The sequence below is a fragment of the Neomonachus schauinslandi genome, chromosome 5 (assembly GCF_002201575.2).
Source record: "Neomonachus schauinslandi chromosome 5, ASM220157v2, whole genome shotgun sequence".
NCBI classification, from domain to species: Eukaryota; Metazoa; Chordata; class Mammalia; order Carnivora; family Phocidae; genus Neomonachus; species Neomonachus schauinslandi.
In genome coordinates this window covers 136,900,088-136,920,461 of record NC_058407.1, presented here as the reverse complement: position 1 = coordinate 136,920,461, position 20,374 = coordinate 136,900,088, and the positions used below count along the sequence as shown (strand labels likewise).

General features: G+C 46.9%; 1 protein-coding gene across 1 annotated transcript in view; it reads right to left on the bottom strand.

Annotated features, from left to right (window-relative positions):
• DIP2C (disco interacting protein 2 homolog C) overlaps window positions 1–20,374 on the bottom strand; it is a 209,875-nt gene that overhangs the window by 172,186 nt on the left and 17,315 nt on the right. The window contains exon 3 of the mRNA XM_021690907.1: window positions 9,497–9,607. Coding sequence (XP_021546582.1) covers window positions 9,497–9,607 — 111 coding nt within the window. The remainder of the gene's footprint in view (window positions 1–9,496; window positions 9,608–20,374) is intronic.

Genomic DNA, 20,374 nt, shown 5'->3' with positions numbered 1-20,374 from the left:
ACTCTCTGCTGAGCAGGGAGCCCGATGTGGGACTCAATCCAGGGACTCCAGGATCATGACCTGAGCCGAAGGCAGTCGCTTAACCAACTGAGCCACCCAGGCGCCCCAGTAGTTTATAGTTTTTCTTTCTCGTAATGCTTTTGTCTAGTTTTGGTATCAGGTTAATGCTGGTCTCATAGAATGCTTAGGAAGCACTCCCTCTCATCTGCAGGAACAGAATATATAGAGAGGTGTAATCTCTTTCTTAAATGTTTGGTAGAATTCATGAGTAACCCTGTGCTTTGTTTTGGAAAGTTATTAATTATTGATTCATTTTTTAAATAGACATAGCCTTACTCAGATTGTCTACTTCTTCTTGTGTGACTGTTGACAGACTGTGTGTTTCAAGGAATGGGGTCCATTTTATCTCCATAATCAAATCTGTGGATACAGCGTTGTTTGTAATATTCCTTTGTCCTTTTATGGTCTATAGAATAAGTAGTGATGGTCAGTTTTTCATTTCTAGTATTAGTGATTTTTAATTTTTTTTTTTTTTTTTTAGTTAACCTGGTCAGAAGTTTATCATTTATTGATCTTTTCAAAGAACAGTTTTTGGCTTTTTTATTTTCTGATTTCTTCTTTCCAATTTCATTATTTCTCCTTTAAGTTTTATTATTTTTCTTCTTCAGATTTACTTTGCTCTTTTCCTAAGGCTGAAGCTTATAGATTTAAGATCTTCTTTTCTAACATAAACACTGGCTACTGCACATTTGGTTGTAAGCACTATTTTTGCTGCATCCCACAAATTTTGATCACTTGTATTTTCTCCTTTTAGTTCAAAATATTTTACAAGTTTCTTAGGCTTCCTTGATCCATGTGCTCGTCAGAAGCATGCTGTCTGCTCTCCAAGTGTGTGGGAATTCTCCAGTCACCGGTCATGCATTCTTAGGTTAATCCCACTGTGCCCTGACAGCATATTTTTATTCCTATTCCTTTCAATTTAAGGTGTGTTTTATGGCCCAGGATGTGGTCTATTTTGGTGACTGTTATGTGTGAGCTTGGGGATGTGTGTTTTGCTGTTGTTACATGGAATGCCCTATAAACGTCAGTTAAATCCAGTTGATCCAGGTGAACTCTTCAGTTCAACCATGTCCTCAACTGATTTGCTACCTACTGGATCTGTCCATCACTGATACAGAGATGCTGAAGCTCCACTGTAACTGTGGATTTGTCTATTTATGTCTGCAGATTTATGGCTCTTGTCTCATGGATTGTGATATTTTGTTAGGCATGTACACATTAAGAATTACGTCTTCTTAAAGAATCATCCCCTTTATCATATGTAATCCCTGATAACTTTTCTTGCTCTTGAGTCTGCTCCATAAGAAATTAATGTAGCTACTCCAGCTTTTTAAATTAGGGTTAGCTGGTATATTTTTCTCCATCTCTTTCATTTTAATCTGTGTCTTTATATTTAAAGTGCATGTCTTATAGTCCACATGTAGTGGGTTGTGTTTTTAGTCTACTCTGATGGTGTAATTGGTGCATTAGGTCAGTGACATTTAAAGTGATTCATCTGTTTGGATTATTATTTAACATGTTTGTTACTATTATCTATTGTACTTGTTTTTTGTCTTCCACTCTTTTTCTGCATTTTCTAGTTTTAACTGAGTATTGTATATGATCTGACTTTTACTCCTTTCTTGGCATATCAATTATATTTTTTTTACTTTTTCAAGTGGTTGTCCTTAAGTTGATGCTTCATAACAGAATATTCTCAGTTCCGCCCTCCTGCCCCCATAACATCGTTGCCATTCACTTCACTAATGCATATGCTATAATCACCCAATACATTGTTCCTATCGTTACTCTGAATAAACTTTTTTTTTTTTTAAGATTTATTTATTTGCCAGAGAGAGCGAGCGGGAGAGCACAAGCAGGGGGAGCAGCAGGCAGAGGGAGAAGCAGGCTCCCCACTGAGCAGGGAGCCCGAGGCAGGGCTCAGTCCCAGGACCCTGGGATCATGACCTGAGTCGAAGGCAGATGCTTAACCAACTGAGCCACCCAAGCGTCCCACACTCTGAACAAACTTTAATCTGTAAGAGCAATTAAGAATTATAAAAACAACAGATTCTCTTTAGTCTTTGTGTAATCCTTCCCTAACATCTCCCCTTTATATAGATGTGAATTTCTGACCTCACCACCTTCAGTCCACTGATGAGCCCATTCGTCATTTCTGTTACAGTGTCTCTGATTTCCAGCACTGCCTTTACATTCTCTGTAGGGCATCCATTTATCCACTGACATTACCCACCCCCAATTTTGGAGCAGTGGTTTTCCCAATGACTTCAGTTTGCTGATGGATCAAAGTTGGGATCCAGCTGAACTCAACTGGCTGGTTTCCATTTCTAAACTTCTTTCTTGTTTTAAGGATCCATGTGACAAAGTCCATGCTGCCTCGGCATCCTGGCATGGAGCCAAGACTATCTCCTCTACTCCATCTTACTCTGTTGTTTCTCATTTCCCCCTCCTATGGACTTAATTCAATTTTCCTTTTCCAGCGTCTTAAATTAAATCCTTATTTCTTCAGTTTCCAGGATCTCTTATTACCTAATGTAAGTATTTTGGGCTATCAATTTCTAAGTGCTACTTTAGTGCACCATGCAAATTTTGACTGTTTTCACCCAAAATACAACAGCCTCTTAGCGTGTCCCTGCTTTCAGCCAAGAACCCACCCCAATCCAACCAATCTATCCCACACTGACATTTTCAACATGCAAATCTAACCATGCCATTTTCTGTTTAAATGACTAGGCACGGGTATCAAGATTGAGTTCATTTTCATTAGTTTTGAACAAATAGGCCTTTACAGTCTGTCTTCAAATGCATCTTCCATCTTCCTTCCAAGTCTCCCACAGCCTTGGTTTTAGAGTGGCCTTGTGGGATAAAACTTTCTGCCGTGCCAAATTTCCATACCGGCACTACCTAGTGTAGTAGCCGCTTGTCTTAAATGTGGCTAGTGAAGCAAAAGAACAGAATTTTAAATTTCATTTAAATTAATTTAAATTTAAAAGGTCCACCACACCGGACAGTGCAGCTCGATACAGATAAACCTGTCCTTCGCTGGGAATATCTCGCTGAGTATGCAGTTTGATTTAGTGCATTCTTCTCTTACTCTACTGTAACAAAATATGTTATTTCAGATTTATACTAAATCATGAAAACATTTAATTCAGAGAGAATCAGATTGCAGAGTCGGTAAGCATATTAAAATCAGTGAATTCAAATTGACTAGAGAAAGATAAACCTTCTCAATGTAGGAAATTAAACTTTAATGTCGAGTAAGAACTGACTACAGGGTAAATACACTCTTTGGAAGCAAACACAATGTCTTCTGTATTCGTGTCTCACCTACATTGCTCAGCAAATGCTCGGGACACAAAACCGCACACGTGTTGGTTGGCTACCAGGACGCAGGCCCTTACGGCTAGCAGCTGAGCACTGCCACAGCTCAGATTCTAAACCGTCACCAGCACAAAACCAGCCTCAGGGATGGGTTCACATGTACAAGTTTGTAGTTCACAGTGTCTCTAGGTTTAAAGAAGAATTTCATTTTTACAAGTCACAAGCAGTGGTTCTCAAACTCTTGGACCTAAAGAACACTTTAAGCTGTTAAAAATTGGTGAAATGTTAAAAAGCTTTAGTTTCTAGGACTAATGCTTTGATATTTACTGTATTAGAAAGTAAACTGACAGGGTGCCTGGGTGGCTCAGTTGGTTAAGCGACTGCCTTAGGCTCAGGTCATGATCCTGGAGTCCCGGGATCGAGTCCCGCATCGGGCTCCCTGCTCGGCAGGGAGTCTGCTTCTCCCTCTGACCCTCCCCCCTCTCATGTGCTCTCTCTCTCTCTAATAAATAAATAAAATCTTAAAAAAAATAGAAAGTAAACTGACAAACTTTTTGAAATGCAAGACTTCACAATCACCGTCTGCACCAACTGTCAGAGCGCAGTATCACCACATCTCACAGCCTTGGAAAAATCCATGTACCTTCACGAGAGGATGAGTATGGACACAGCAAATCATGTCAGTGTTAGTCCAGAAAAAGTTTGACCTCACAGACATCCCTGGAGGGTCTTGGGGTCCCCCTGGGTCCCTGGAGCCTGTCTGGGTCTGCTGTCTAGGAGGGAGACTGGGCTCCATGGCATCCCACCTGGAGTGAGGGCCGGGCCCTGGGGAAGGCAGCGGCTCTGGTCCATGCACACATACAGACCCAGAGATGTGCTTTCTGAAGCTATATGTCAGCTCACCAAGAGACAAAACAACCATTTTAAACATATTAGGAAATTGTATGCTGCAGGTTTTTTTGAACATTCTTCCTTATCATTGTTGGTCCTGGTAGGAATAGAAACAACACAAATCTCAGTGTTCTTTTCTAGGGCTTCTGGTTGGGGAGAAAGGGTATAAAAAACAGCCAGAATTCCTTTAAGTTCTAATTTAGACTTATCAAGTAAAAGTAATAAAGTGCCTAATACAGAGTTTGACATTTTCTAGGTACTCAGGATATGCCTCTTCATTAATTCACTCTCCAAATCAAATTTATGTTTCCAAATAAAGTTATTTAAGAAAGGAGAAGTACACACTATTATAAAGAATTCCAGTAGGAGTTCATTACAACAGAAGGCCACGGGTTTGGAAATGAAATGGAAAAGTATAGCCAAGAGAGATTAAATTTGAGGCTATATGGCTGACTGGATTGATTGTTAATTAGGGTAATTATCTAAGAGATAATAGAATTACTTCTTGGTTGATATAATTTGGTCACTGAAGCATCCAAAGTACTTCTACTGCAAGTTGAGTGGTCTAAGGATTTTAGAAAGCAAAATCTCCAGAGGGCCACGAAACTTTCTTTTGAGTGTCTGAAATCTTTCATGCTGGCCCAGGAAAACACAAACCAGAAAATCCTGACACCTGTACACTGGTAATAGGCCACACTAAGCTCTTCAGAGTTCATACCACATTTTAAAGAAGGATCTGGGGACATACACCGAAAGGGAAAGTAACTCACAATATATTAGTGAAATGCCTAAATTAAGAAAACTCAGGACTAGCCTATTTTAACAACAAGAAATAGCAGAGAATAAGGTGGCGAGACCATCAAAGGAGGCTGATAATGACCCCCAGGTCCTCACTAGCTCCCCTTCAGGGTGGCTGCCACAAGACACAGGGGAGGCGCGGTGTTGGTCCTAGAAAATGAGAGCCCCATCGAGGTTCACAAGCACATGCAAAGAGCCTCTGGATAGGTTTCTCCGATATGTAAATTAAGTAGTCATTACCTATTCAAAGTTGAGAAGAGTATGAATTTTTAGAAATGAAAATAGTCTATATGGAATACCATTTTCATAGTATTCCCTACATGGTAAGTGAACAGCAGGGCCAATTCCACCATCTTTAACCTACAAATGGAAACCTTAATCCTCTAAAGCAGAGCTGGAGACCATAACCCATGCAGCCGCGTGGTCTACACATGCAGGAATCACCACGCGTTCCCACCCTCACATACCCCCACGCTGACTCGGCCTCAAGGTCCTACTGCTATTACCCTTTTTTTTTTTTTAAAGATTTTATTTATTTATTTGACACAGAGAGAGAGACAGCGAGAGAGGGAACACAAGCAGGAGGAGCAGGAGAGGGAGAAGCAGGCTTCCTGCCGAGCAGGGAGCCCAATGTGGGGCTCGATCCCAGGACCCTGGGATCATGACCTGAGCCGAAGGCAGACACTTCAGTGACTGAGCCACCCAGGTGCCCCACTGCTATTACCTTCTAAATGGAGGTCAGATCTCACTGACCCTGACTCATCTAAATGTGCATCAATCTCAGGGTCTGACTCCTCTGCCTGTAAATCACATGCCACAATGCTACCAAATTCCTCCCTAAACCCTAAATGTGCTCCTCTTGTGCCTTTGCCTAAAATCTTCAAGTGGTACCCTGACATCTTCAGGATAAGGTCTAAGCTTCTAAGCATAGTACACAACAGACCTTAAAATCTGGCCCATCCTACCTAATTTCTTGCTTACCCCAAAACTATGCTTTTTCTCTTCCTTCCCTCCCTCCCTTCCTTCCTTCCTTCCAAAAATATTAATGACACACTATTTTAGATCCTTAGCATACGTGAATGAACAGAAAGACCCTTGTCTTTGTGAGCTTCATGTTCTCGTGGTAGACAGGCAGATCGATAGAGAGGCGTACAGATGATGTAGGTAGCAAAATGACAGACAGGTAGATGGACAGATGATGGGTAGGTAGGTAGGAAGATGGATGACTGACAGCGTTGGAGGTGATAACTGCAATGGACATACATGAATCAGGAGGGGAAGCGTAGGGATTGTGCGAGGTGACACTGTGTCGTACCATTTTAACTGGGTGGTCAGAGAAGGCTCACGAAAACAGTAACCCCTGAGCAGAGACCTGATGGAAAGGTAACAAGCAATGTATGTATCTGAGGGAAGAACATTCTAGGCAGCAGCAGCTGAGAGCATAAAGGTCCCATAGCAACTACATGCTTGAGAAACATCCAGAAAACCAGCATGGTTGGAATAATGGGAAGCCAGACCACGGACATGGTAGATGCGAATCTTACTCCGAGAGCAGCAGAAACTGCTGGAATACGAGGAGTGTCACCAGCTAACCCATGTTTGGGTCACTGGTCTGGCTCTTCCTTTGGACTGTGAGCTCCTCAGCCCAAAGCAGGCAGAGCTCCAAGCTCATCCCCGGGTCTGGGGTTCTAACTGGAAAGACAGACCCCAAGTGCAGCAGGTGTTCCCGTGTCTGCTGCCCCATGGGGATGCTACCTGATGTGAACAGAGATTCTGAAGTAGGCTCCAGGTGGGCTGGACTGAGACAGTTGCGGTTTTCTTCTAAGAGGGCATTGCTGCAGGTTCTCGTACTCTCCTTCACCACCCTCCACCCACACTTCTCTCCCACATCTACTCCTCCACTCTCCAAGATGGGAGGCAGCCTGCAAGGGTGAATGGAGATGCATCTGAGGCCAAGATAGCACCGTTTCCTACTTTGTTAACAGCTCTCAGACTTTTACTTGAAAGAAAAATGGTGAGGCAACTAGCGCCTGGTCTATCTCCTAAAACAGCCAGGAGGATTTGGAGAATATGTCTTAGCAAAGGCCAGGAAAACATCAGGGTTTATCAGCCCCAACCCTCATCATTAGGAAAGACAGGTAATGGAGGAAACAGACTGTGCTAGGTCTTAATTTCCATCTAAATTTTTAAAAAACTTAACACAGAGGGCGCCTGGGTGGCTCAGTCGGTTAAGTGACTGCCTTGGCTCAGGTCCTGGGATCGAGCCCCACATCGGGCTCCCTGCTCTGCGGGGAGCCTGCTTCTTCCTCTCCCACTCCCCCTGTGTTCCCTCTCTCGCTGTGTCTCTGTCAAATAAATAAATAAAATCTTAAAAAAAAAATTTAACACAGAAAGAGCTTAGAACAAGACACAATTATAAACTTCTATGTGGGAAGAAGTCAGATAATAGAGCCAGACAAAGCTAGATTTGCATCCTGTTTTGATGAGGTACTCACTGGGTTACCGTTAACAACCACACACCTCCCTGAACTTTGTTTCTTATCTATAAAATGGAAAAAACATCACCTGACTGGTTTCTGTGAGAACTGAAGATACTGATGATCGTACATGTGTGTCTACGTGTGTGTGCCTGCATGTCTGAATGTGTCTACATGTTTGTACATCTACATATATCTGTGTATTGGTGTCCACACGTGTGTCTACATGTGCATGTCTACCTGTGTCTGCATGTCCGTGTATCTAGGTCCACATATGTATCTATATGTGTCTACACGTGTGTCTGTGTGTGTGCTCTGCATACCTATGTATATATCTACAGGCATGTGTCTGTGTCCACATGTGTATCCACACATGTGTCTACCACACAGGGGGCTGTGTGTGCATGGACATGTGTTTACATGTGTGTCTACTGTACACGTGACTTTGTATCTGTCTGCATGTGTCACTACCTGTGTGTCTACTGTATGTGTGATTCTGTATGTCTGCATGTGTCTGTACTTGCATCTGCTGTATGCATGACTACATGTGTACATACATAAAACACTAACATGGTAGTATCCGGACAAGTGAGGTAATTGAAGCATTTCACAGTAAGTTGACAGCACCTGTGTGCATGCCTCTACCCGCCTAACTATTTGAAAGAGGCCTCTGAGACCTGAATGAGGATGGGCTCCTGAGACATGCTGGGTGTTCCAATATCTCTGGAAAACAGAAGGTGGAGTTGAGAACAAGCTCCTGCTTCATTCCATCCCCACACTGTCCCCACATCAAGGCATCTGGGGGGCTGGGGGGGGCCAAGGGGCAGCACTCAGCCTTCACTCTCATTCCCCAGATGATGACCCTGATGCTGTAAGGTCTGCCCTACCCCTCCCTCCCTCCTAGGAAGGAGCCCAGCCAGGAAGTCAGGCAGACGGCTCCTTACTGGAAAGGGTGGGGGTTTTGTCTTGTCACCCTGCTAATGGAAGGAGCCATGAAACAGAACCAAGAGTATGGTCGATCCGCCCAGCCCTGGTGTCAACTGCCTGAGCTGCCTCATCCCACAGCCTCTGCTTCCTCTTCTGCAACACGAAGGAGCAGTAAGTGCTTCACCTGTTTGTTGTAAAAACCAAGTGGGATAGTACTTGTGAAAGTGCTCTGCAAAATATAAAGTGAAGTGTTAATCTTTTGTCATCATTAGCAATCCACATCCACCCTGAACTGAAGTCCCAGCAACAACACTTACTGATGATTTTCCTTAAAAACTGTAGTTAGGGAAGCAGGAAAAAGCAACTTTAATGTAGATGTTGGAAAAAAATCTCTCAAAATGTAATTAAAATATAAATCACCATACAAGTTTTCTGATGAGAGAAATTAATAGAATGAAATTAATGATAGAAATGTAAGCCAACCAAACCTGGGTGATGGCTACAATAGAACAAAGTTACCAAGACAACATTCTTGTACACAGCACCATAAAACACAAAGGAAAGAAAAAACATGGGAAAGTTTAAGGATTTTCTTTTTTCAAAACTACTTGAAAACAGAAATCCTGGGGTTAAAAGAGAAGGAAAAAAATTATACTAGCGACCAAGAAAATACAAAGTAAAACCAAACTGCTGAATAGTAACACCTAAAAAAAAGCAAAATTTGGCTCATGAGAGATTACTGTTCAATTGTTATGAAATTCTAAATAGCAGACACTATCTTTAAAAATGTGAAAAGAGTTACTGTTTACTGAGTTTTAATGGGTACCACTGAGGGCATATTTGTTTAGGAGGCAGGATGTCATTACCTGTGATCACACAACCAGCCAAAGGACATTCAAATGTACCACACTCCTGCCTCACACCCACGCAGCTGCTGCAGACATGCACCTGCCCGTCCACTTTACCATCACCATCACAGACCGGGGGATCAGTGACCTCACGACCACTTGGTGCCTTACCTGACCGATAGCGCTCATCTCGTGACCCTGAGGACCTTCGGCGGTGATAGCGAGTAGAAGAAGCAGGAGTGACGGGAGCCCGGCGCTCGGGAGGCAATGCTTGATCCACCCCTGGGTTAAGGGAAACAGCAAAGTAAGGTAAGGCTTTACTTGGCAGCCAGAGTTCATTCATTTGGTAAAATCATTTGGTAGAATGAAGCCCTGACTCACTGCATGCCCACAGCCAAGCTAGAGCATGCAAGGGCGTGGACGGGGGGCCAGGGGACGTCATGGACACTGAACAGGAAAGGGAGAAGTGTCCCAGGCAGGGGAAGACTCACGCCCGACACTACCCTTCAGAGACCCCCGCACAGGCTCCCTTATATCACACACATCTAGAACAGTCCTAAGAAAAATGGAGCCCAAAGAATCAAGTTATGATCTTCTTTATATAACAAACATGTAGAAAGGGCTATGTTCATTCTCGAGGAAATTTAAAATTACATTTACCATTAAGGTTACCTTTACAATAAATTTTATAGGATATCTTAACGTTACAATTCAGGTAACCAGGACTGTGCATGAATGTTCATCTTTGTTCATTCAAAATTTTTAACTCTGAATCTTACTCCCCTTGATGCGAAATAACTGAAAAATTTCTATTTCCATATGGCCATGACGAATTACCTGAAAGGATAAAACGGTCAGATAAAACTAATTTGACGGGTATTTGTCAAAAGCTGACCTAGATCTGGCGATCACGATACCGATTACCCTTGGGAACTTGGGCAGCAGGAAGCACCATCTCCATAAAACTAAGTAAGTACAGCAGGAAAGGTTTCATCATTACGGTGCAGAAGTAAAGAAATTCGGAGCACTGGGCATCAAACATTAACTGCTGAGTCTTCAGAAAAGGACCAGCAGTACTTGGTAGAGAAAGTAAACCAGTGATGGCTATTTTAACAGAAACTGTTTAGGTTTTCTGTAATGGCCCCATGAGGGTTATTTATATCAGGGGTGTAATTTTTCTCTTGTGCTGGTGATTTCTACACCTCAATTCTTTTTTTTTTTTTTTTTTAAGTAGGCTCCACGCTCAACGTGAGGCTCAAACTCACGACCCTGAGATCAACAGTTGCACACTCCACCGACTGAGCCATCCCGCTGCACCTCAGCTCCTGCTGGCATGTTTGTGGTTAATGACACGATAGGTTAACTAACTGCAGATTAACTGCATTCGGTTAACTGCATTAGAATTGTGCAGGAGACAGCCACACCACAGTCACGCGGCGAGCTCCTGCAAGCGCTTCATCCAGTAGGCACACTAACATACATCGTTAAACTTCTTGATGACACAGCAGCTCACTGCTGCCAAACCCCGTCCAGTTATAATCTGCAAATGATCTTTAAAAAAAACTACTCTATTTCATCAAACAGATGCACAGAATTTATGAAATCAAGGAGTACTATTAAGTCATAATGACAAGTGGTGGTCATTTGGTGTTTACATTCGTGTTTGTAAACATGAGCTTATGATCCCTCTTAATTGCCCGTTTTAGACAACACATGACTTCTTTACAGAAGTGTGGCCCTCACTGTACCACGGTTAGATCATGAGTCAGTAGTGTGGCATGAACACCCTTCTATCTTAGACTTTTTTATTATTCCTGGGTTAATATTTGCATCTTTTGGTTCCATCATCTTGGTTTTCAATGGACCTCTTGCTAATTCCTTCAAAATATCCCAACAGAACTGAAACCCTTTCCAACACTTTCTCCCCCATGGGCAATCACCAACAACTTGGGGACAGTCTTTTAGTTTGGTATTCTTTCTCCCTGAAGACCCTCCTCGTGGATCCCCTCCTGCTCTAATCCGGGCTGGCTGGTCCAGACCTGCTTTACAACCACCACAGAGCATCCCTTCCTCCTGGAACTTGCTTTTGCCTAGACATCTAAGCAAAATTACAGATAAATTTGAAATTTGGAAAATGTGTAAAAATCGATTTATTTGAAAGTTATGTGCATTCATGGCTTCTCATGCCAATTATTGGTGAGAAGTCAAATATCATTCTGATGGTATACTGTTCATGAAAAATCTGTTTATTGTTTTCTTTTCTCCTCTGTCAACTTGCACAATTTTTTCTTTATTCCCACCAAAGGAGCTGCGAGTCTGTCTTCCTCCTGTGGTGGGGTTATCACCAGACCTACTGCCAGCAAGCAGATGTTTTACCTGAGCTATTGCATTTACCCGAAGAAGAGACCTCCGCTCTCCTGTCTTGTGAATCATTCGGGGCTGGAGCTGTTCTTATTCTCCAGGGCACATGCTCGGATTCAGAGAACCCCAAATCCCGAGGTTCTCAGGTCCATTTCTCCAGAGAACAAACATCTCTGGGGGAGTGGGGAAGACGTGGGTCACCTGCTTCCTAGATGCCAAGCCTCATCCTCTCCCTCTGGTGCCCATGAAAGCAGTACCATCTGCTACATGTTGCATCCCCATCATCGACCCCGATACCACAAAAACTTGCCACTGTTTCTCCCATCCGTCTGTCCTGTGGATTGACACTTCATCCACTTACAGACACATCTTGGTGCGGTTCTGGGAAGAAGAGGAGCTAAATGTGCACATTCAAGCTGCCAAGGTCTAACAGATTTATACACACAGTTAAGTCCAGCTTTCCCTCTCAGTCCTGCTACAGACCTCGGGAATTCAAGTACACTTCCCGGAATTCCATTAACCTTAACCCCGCCTGGGTCCCCTGTGGCCATGCACCTCTGGGAAATGCAGGCGCAGCACACAGACCAGGGACCTGCACGCCTGTCCTCAGCTAATTTTGCACACAAACACTGGACATTTACCTTCATAGGCTGAAGTACACAGCTTACAACACGAGTTTTAAGAGAAATGAGTTAACTAACAAAAGGAGAATACTTTCAACAGCTCACTGGCAACAGGGCATTTTAAAAAGCTAAAATATTGGTGTGCACATTTCTGTCATTAATTTTTATCTGCCCTCACTGTGAATGAAATCTGAAGTAGCTTAAAGTATGTTCTGACAAGGAAAAGCCCTCCGTCAAATATGCAGCAACTCCAGATTAGAATTTCCACCTGTCCGCACAGGGGGACCCTGAGGTAATGAGTGAGGCGTCCTTCCCGCTGGGTGTGAGGTGGCATGCACACACGCATCTTTACTAGAACACACAGAACTCAGGATGCAGGGCACCGAGGGCCCAGGCGCCCACCACGACTGAAAACCAGCTCTCGGGACCACTGGAATGTGGGCAACAGAATGTGGGGACCAGAATGTGTCCTGAGCGAGGACACTGGAAGGCCAGGGGTCTCGAGGAAGGTGGGGGAGCCCTCCAAAACCACACGAAGCCAGCACGCAAAGATTAATCCTTCTCAGGCAAACGTGTGGCGGGGACGGAGAGTGGCTCTCCGTCCCACGCTTACAAAGCACCACGTGGCAGACAGAGACTCAGCTTCGGGTCCCACATAAATGGAGGGACAGGGCACCAGGGACACGTCAGGCTCTGGAGCCTAGCTACCCTGAGCCTCAGTTTCCCGTCTGTACACAGCTCTGCCATTCTAAGTAGCATCTGAATGTTCACGGTAGCTGCCCCTTCCCTTGAGACGGGCGCCCCCTCCCGGTGCTCCCAGGTGCGCTGGGGGCTGGGTCCTTGGGGCAGAAGTCATGGGCTGCTGGGCTCTGCATGCTGGGCAGTAACACTGTCACAAGGGCAACTCTACCTGGTCCTTGGAAGAGAAGCGGCCTTGTGAGCTCGCTGCCAAACGACTCGTCCCCCGGTGACCTTCCCAGGACAAGACTGCTGCCCAGGAACGAAATCGGGGCAGCTAACAGCTGCGAGGTCAGCGGACAACGAGTGCTCCTCGGATTCTCACCCGGGAGCCAGGACGTCTGTCTGCTCATCCCCTCCCTGGGCAACGCTGCCCCGGCCCACGGGAGGACCTTGGGGAGGGCTCCTGAACCAACACGGCTGGTCTTCACGGCATGAGCAGGGCCTTGCGAGGCTCCCGCCAGGCGTCAGTTCAAACATGGCCTTCAGTGAGATTTCTCTTTCCCTCAAGAACCGCAAAGGGGCTCGAGAGGAAGGAACCCGTGGAGCCCAAGAGGAAAGAGGAAGGTGGCCAGGCAGGGAAACAGTAACCAAGCCCAGGACCCCAGCCCTCTGCCAGTGACGTCCTCAGACAGCCACACGCGAGTCCGTCCCAAATGCTTCCAACACATGAGGAAGAAAGGACTCCGCAAAGGAAATCCCTAACAACACCATGCTGTCCCCTGAGCAACCCACCAATTCCAGTGCCAGACACTGGAAACCACAACAGTCCTCACATTCACTCAGGAATGTGGCCACAGGGGCTCTGTGGCTCTGACATGCTGTCTGCTTTGGGCCAGGACACCTGCCGTGTAGACCACCTGGCTCATCCGGGTGTCAAATGTTCTAGAAAACATCAAGACTTCTAAATTCAGATAGCAAGGGAAATACATGAGAACGCCGTGGTTCTCCACATAGTTTCAAAAGAAATCATGAAGGATTTGTGGAAGATGACTTCAGTAAAAATGCATATGGGACTCAAAACTAGAAGACCTTGATCCAAATTCTGGTCTTCTTAGTCCGTGTGGAACTGGGCAAATGCCTCAGCTGCTACCTCAGCTTCCGTGTACGCTGGGGAGTAGACATGGACACGGTCACGTGTGAATGACGTTCCCTCAGGCCCTTGCTAGAACCCAAGCCTCTCTGGTCCTGTCCCCTCGCGTTCAGTGCCCGTGGATCCCAGGGCCCAGCAGAACTCACAGCCACCCCGGGGCTCCTACACACGTGGATCCAGCTTCAGGAACCTGGTGAAATTGCGGAGGGCTTTTCCAAGTCTACATAAAAACGATTTCTGAATTGTCCCCTTCTCTTCTAGTACCTAATTAACTCTCACATAGCGGCACTTACTTCTAAAATAAGTTCAATCAAGCCTTTGCAGAAGATACGCAGTACCGTTGTTACGTAAGATGAGAAACTTACTATGTTTGCTTTGTATGGACTCAGACGAGAACACAGCACAGAAAGAAATTCCATCACCTCCACAGCTGCCCCAACCGTCAGCCTGATTCTCGTTTCTGCCTCTCATAACCGAAGTTCTTGCTGAAAATCAGTACGAATTTGCTAACCATATTCCTGTCGATATACTGTAGTTTGATTAGAGACTCATTTTGTGGAAAAGTGCAGAAGATCTGGAACTTTAGAGAGCTTGACGTGCACCCAACGCGCGCTCTTTGCTCACCGAGTAACAACAGAAGCTCAGAAGGGAATGAGTGCATGAGGTCAGGAGCGGGGCTGCAAATGTCTGCATTTTTCAGATGCCCACATGAGCCAGTTCCACAGCAGACATCTTTCTCACTGCCCAGGTGGACACTCAGACCCCACTCCCAGCTCTGCTCAGGCTGCAGAAGCTTGCACAGGAGGAGGCTTCTCAGCTCCCGTGACCCCTGGTATGGGGAAGCAGGAACTTGGCGGGTAGGACACTACTAAGAATAATGGGAAATCCATCTGACCAAACCCACAGCTGCGTGTGATAGAACAAGAGCTCGGCCAAGGAGAGAAGCAAACTGTGCACCGAGATCACGACTGTGGGTAGCTCACCTAGGACACGGGCAGTTCACCTCTCGCTGAGGAAGGCTCAGCTCCTACAGCAAGTCCATCTGGAAAAGATTCACGCCAAGTCACAGACTGGCAACCTGATTTAAAGACCTGTTTTCTCTTCCGGGGTTTAAGCTTGCACCTGACACACCGTCCGTCATGAACAGACAGCATGGCATGACCCCTCAGTGGGGGTGGTCCCCAAGGAGCCTGTCCCTCAAGCCCTGGCGGGGATGGGCTAACGTTGCTTCCGGGCCCAGGACTGCACTCTGGGAGACCCTAACTCCTGCTGCAGAATGAAGACACGGAGCCGGTGTGCAGCGGGCACCAGAGGAGCAGAGACCTGGCCAGGGGCAGCTCAGGAGGCCACGGCACCCACACACTTTCTTCTCTGAGTCTCGAACAGCACCTGACTGCAGTCTGCATCCTTAAACACAAGACAAGAACATGCCTCATCATCCGGGAGACCAGAAAGGGCACAATTCACAAGCTCTGAACTCTGCCCCTTGAAGGAGACTCCTTCACAAACCTGGGGACCCAGCAGGAGCCTCGGTGGCTGGGCTTCAGATACTGCCGCCTCCGTATGGGCCTGTCCCAGGAAAAACGATGTCAGGACAGTGTGTCTGCACTTAGAGCACCAAACACCGGGGATGCTGAGCTGAAATCCGGGATTAATGATCATAAAATACAATTCAGTTGACTAGAATGTGCAGAGGCCCCAAATCGTGTTCTCCTTTAACCTCTCAGATATAGAAACAGTGAGGAGCACGATGTGTCACCATCTACAAGTATCCAGATCGGAAATCAAAACAAAGCTGTGCTCACGGCGGAGATGCCTCCAGCACCAAGAGGTCCGTCTGCCTGGATGCTTGGGGCATCACACAGAGCTGAGCACCATGCAGACACGCTGGCTCGGCCCTCGGCGGGGCCGGCTCTGAGTGCTCCCTGCTCCACCAGAGCCCGTGAGCACCAGCACCTGCTGGACACACTGGCCTGGTGCCCACGTGGGCGCTGTGGCCAGGAGGACGCAGGGCAGGGCCCTACCTGCCACCAGCAGGGATTTGACAGGGCGTCCACAGCCCAGCAGCCGGTCTGTAACGTGCAGACGGTTACTGGTTCATCCTTCCGCAAATATCTGAAAGCGCCTACCTCCTCAGGGAGAAGTGGGATGTTGTGAGGAGCGGGGCCAGAGGGCCTGTCCTAACCCCAGGGATCCTTGCAGAGGTGACATGGGAGCTGGGCCTCGAACAATGCGCTGGTGCAGAGAGGGCAAGCAGGTGCAGGAGGCCACCCTTGGAAACAGAGCACGGGACCGTCCAGCAGCAGGAAGGCCCACGGAGCTGAAGAGGGGCCAGGGCTTCTGTGTGTAAAACCTTCTGACGCAGACTCGGCTATGCTCTGCGCAGGGCCCTTGGTGTCCTTCAGCAGGAGCAAACGCAGTCAATTCACCCTCACCAAGAGGTCCCTCTACCGAGGAGGCTGTTCATGCACATCCCATGGCCAATTCCCAGGGAGCAGGAAGAGAGCAGACAGACTTGCCCTCTGGTCTCATGAGTGGAATCCACCAAGATTACTGTAACTATATAGTCATGGGAAATCCTTGAACACAATGCCACCTGGCCGTTGACAGAAAAGCAAGATGGGCACACATGGGACCGGCCCTACAGAAACCACCCTCCACGGAGAAACATGCACAGAGTCACGGGGAAAGTGAATCTCCTGACATACATGCTGTGAGAAACAGGGACTCTGTTTGGTCCTGGGAACTCTATTTCAGTAACAGTGGAATTTGACGGCATGACCTTGTCCCAGAAGCAGCAGGGACTTGGTTGTCGAAGCCAGCTCTGGTGCTCAGATGTGCCCACAGAGACTGGCAGCAAGTGGGTTTGTGTTCTGTTTTTAAAGTTTTATCAGGTTTGGGGATTAATGAAAGAGACACTAGGACCAGGACCCAATGGGTCAGTCTTAAGTAATATTTTCTCCTTGAAAATGATTTTTAGTGGGTGCCTGGGTGGCTCAGATGGTTAAGCGTCTGCCTTCGGCTCAGGTCGTGATCCCAGGGTCCTGGGATCGAGTCCCGCATCGGGCTCCCTGCTCCTTGGGAGCCTGCTTCTCTCTCTCTCTCTCTCTGTCTCTCATGAATAAATAAATAAAATCTTTAAAAAAAAAAATTAAAAAAAAAAAAAAAGAAAGAAAATGATTTTTAGTGTATTTTCCTGACTCCTTCTTTCCTTTCTAGCTCCTGGCACAGTTTTTCTCCTCTAGATTTAGGGAAGCACTCAACATTGCGCTCCCCAAAGACAACATATCTTCTGGGGCACCTGGTACCACCAGGTGTCCAGAGAGGAAAACCAGGGGACAGACTGCTTCCGCAGCATGTTCCCTGGGATGGACTAATGCCCGGGACTCCGACCCGAGTGCTCACAAATGCCCATACAAGCCACTCTAATTCAGAACTGTGTGTCCCAAACGACATCTTAGAAATGTTTTTAGAATACTTTCTAGAAGTGTTAATATTTTCTCTGACAAATAAAAATAATGTTAAAAAAAAAAAAAAGGTTCACAAAACACAAACGCCCTTAGAAGAACGTGCTCAGCAGGATAAGGTGACTGACTACACACCAGACGCTTCTCCTGAGATCCTAGGCCAAAAGCGTCACTTCTCAGACTGGGCACGTCAAGAAAGCAAGCTCAGATTCAGAACCCTCTGCTCTCGTGCTACTTCCCCAGAGTTCTATAGAATGAACGACCGTTCACACGATTTCTCAGAAATAATGACTAGCAGTGAAAACTGCAAAACTGGCTGGAATCTGCTCTCCTTAGTCTAGAACCATGGGGAACCCGCCTTCCCTTCCTGGGGGGCCCGGTGGGGGGGGAACGGGACACAAGGCCCCCAGAGCAGCATCTCCAAGCAGGCTGCCTCCTCCTCACGTCTCAGCCAGGTGCGGGAGGCTCCTGTGAACTGTGAAGCGGACCCCGCGGCTCACGCCTGACTCCACTGGCCCCTCACCCACCTGCCCCTCCCCGTCAGGGGCCCAGAGAAGAGGGACTGGAGCCCCAGCAGAGGCCTCGTCTGAGACCCTAAGGCCAAGGCAACATTAAACATCTCTTTTTATTTCTTCATGATTTTCAAATAATGGCCTTTATTTGGGATAAATCCCTAAAGATAGACCTAAAGCGTACCAATGCTCATTTTCTTGTACTAAAAGATGGATTGAACTCATTCTTTGAGCTTCTTATATTCAAAAGATTGCCCACGAAAGTAACCGTGGTCTCCGAATGGGCCCATCACCTCTGAGAATACACCGTACAATCACTGGCTCGATTTTTCTACTTCCCTTTGGAAACAGGATCATGCTGCCGTGTGGACCTCGCTCTCTAGCAGAGCTCAGGGCCACGGCGGCCCGATACTCCCTCCAGGAGACCAGACCCCCACAGTAGCGGAAGACCAACCATTGCAACAAGAATTTTAGGGTTTGTCATGCAATCTTCTTTCTCAAGTGTTTCTAAGTGGTGCCCCAACTGTGAAAATAGGGCTGTACAACACAGTATTACATCTTCAGAGAAAAGACTGCAAACTGGGCCCTGAGGCAGCGGGACAGTCGGGGTGTGGGGACTGGGACACGTGGCCCCCGGTGAGTGGCGGGAGCCCGTCAGGAGGATAGGGCTTGCCTGGAACCCCGCCTGCACCCGCACGCGGCTGTGTGAGAAAACCCGCCAGCGTCGCCCACACGGGGAGTTCACGGCACGGCAGGTGGGAGGTCGGCCTCCGGCCCTGCGGGGGGTCTCTCTCAGTGGAGTGCGCTCACCGAAGCGAAAGTAAAACAGCGGCCGGTTCCCCGCGGTGCTGGCCGCCCGCTCTCTGACCGCGGCTTCTCGGATGTCACACACCCCGATGTTGCCGGAGTGCAGCGCTCTTCCCGGGGCTCCTTCACTGTGCTGCAGTCTACACCGGACCACGGCAGCTCCGTTCGCTGCTGTAACAAGTTGAGAAAAACTAATTAATGCAAACTTTTGGGTTTTTTAAAAAATTTGTTACAGCACTGAGCAGAGCTGCCGCCCCCATGCAGAACAGCACAAAGAACACCAAAGGACCACGCAACACGGGGCCACCCTCAACGCCCAGCCAGCACGGCCAGCCGCATCCTCCGCATCCTCCGCGGCTCAACAGCATCTCCTGGGAACGCACAGACCTGCTTCCGTTTCACTTTTGTTTGGTCTGTCCCAGAAACTAAAAGCCCACAATGTCAGGAGCCTACAGTCCGCCCCGGCAGCCCTCCTCCAAGACATGGGGGCAGTCCCTGCAGGAAGGAATCACACGGACCCGCCACGGAGTCTGCCGTCAGCCTGGCAGTCCTGCTGGAAGACCGTCTGGTCATCTGCCCACATCTGCTCTAAAAGCCTTCCACACGTGGGTGTCCGCCAGCCAAAAATTGGACTCACTTTCAATTCACTGAATAGAACAGAGCTTTTTCCTTCCAGAAGCCAGACAACAGGGAAATCCAGCCCATCGGCTAAGTCAGGCCAACACAACAGGTCCACCTTCACGTTAACGTTTTCAAATATCAAGCAAAGAAAAAAAAATACACAAAATCAAAACAAAACTACAAGCACAACAGAAACTCCACACACAAATTCAGTTCCCTGGATTGTGAGCTGTGCAAACCACCCCTCACCGTGCTAATGGAACACTGGCTGGGGGTGTCACAGGAGGGCAGAGGGACAGAGTGGATCTGTGTGCCATGCGCACCTGCAGACGTAAACCTCTCTACCAGAAGCTCCTGAGCTGGGCTTGAAACAAATCGTTTCAACAGTGAAAACTATAGAGTTCAGGAAGCACCTGCAAAATTCAGGTTGCTTTCCTTTTTCGTTGAGGACTTGGGTCAGATTTAAGCCATTCCTAAAACCTAGCAGATTCTCAGGGTCACCTCCAATTGAACTATGCTTCAATCAGAACTAAAGGGCCACAACTCCAGCCTGGGAGCATGTTTTCTCCTGAAATGTGCAGGACGCAGGTCAAGTGCACAGAGATTCTACAAACCTGCACCCAGGAAACACTTGAATGAAACAGACTTTGTACTTCAGGGAAGAATCCACAGCATTTTATGATCACATTTCAGAACACAACCAACCTTTACCAAGTCATAGCCCCATGCGGGGTACTCTAGATTCTAGATCTGCCCCCTCATGACAGCAACAAAAACCTTGGGTTAATTTAAACTAGAGTCAATGGCAATAATTTTTAATTCACTAA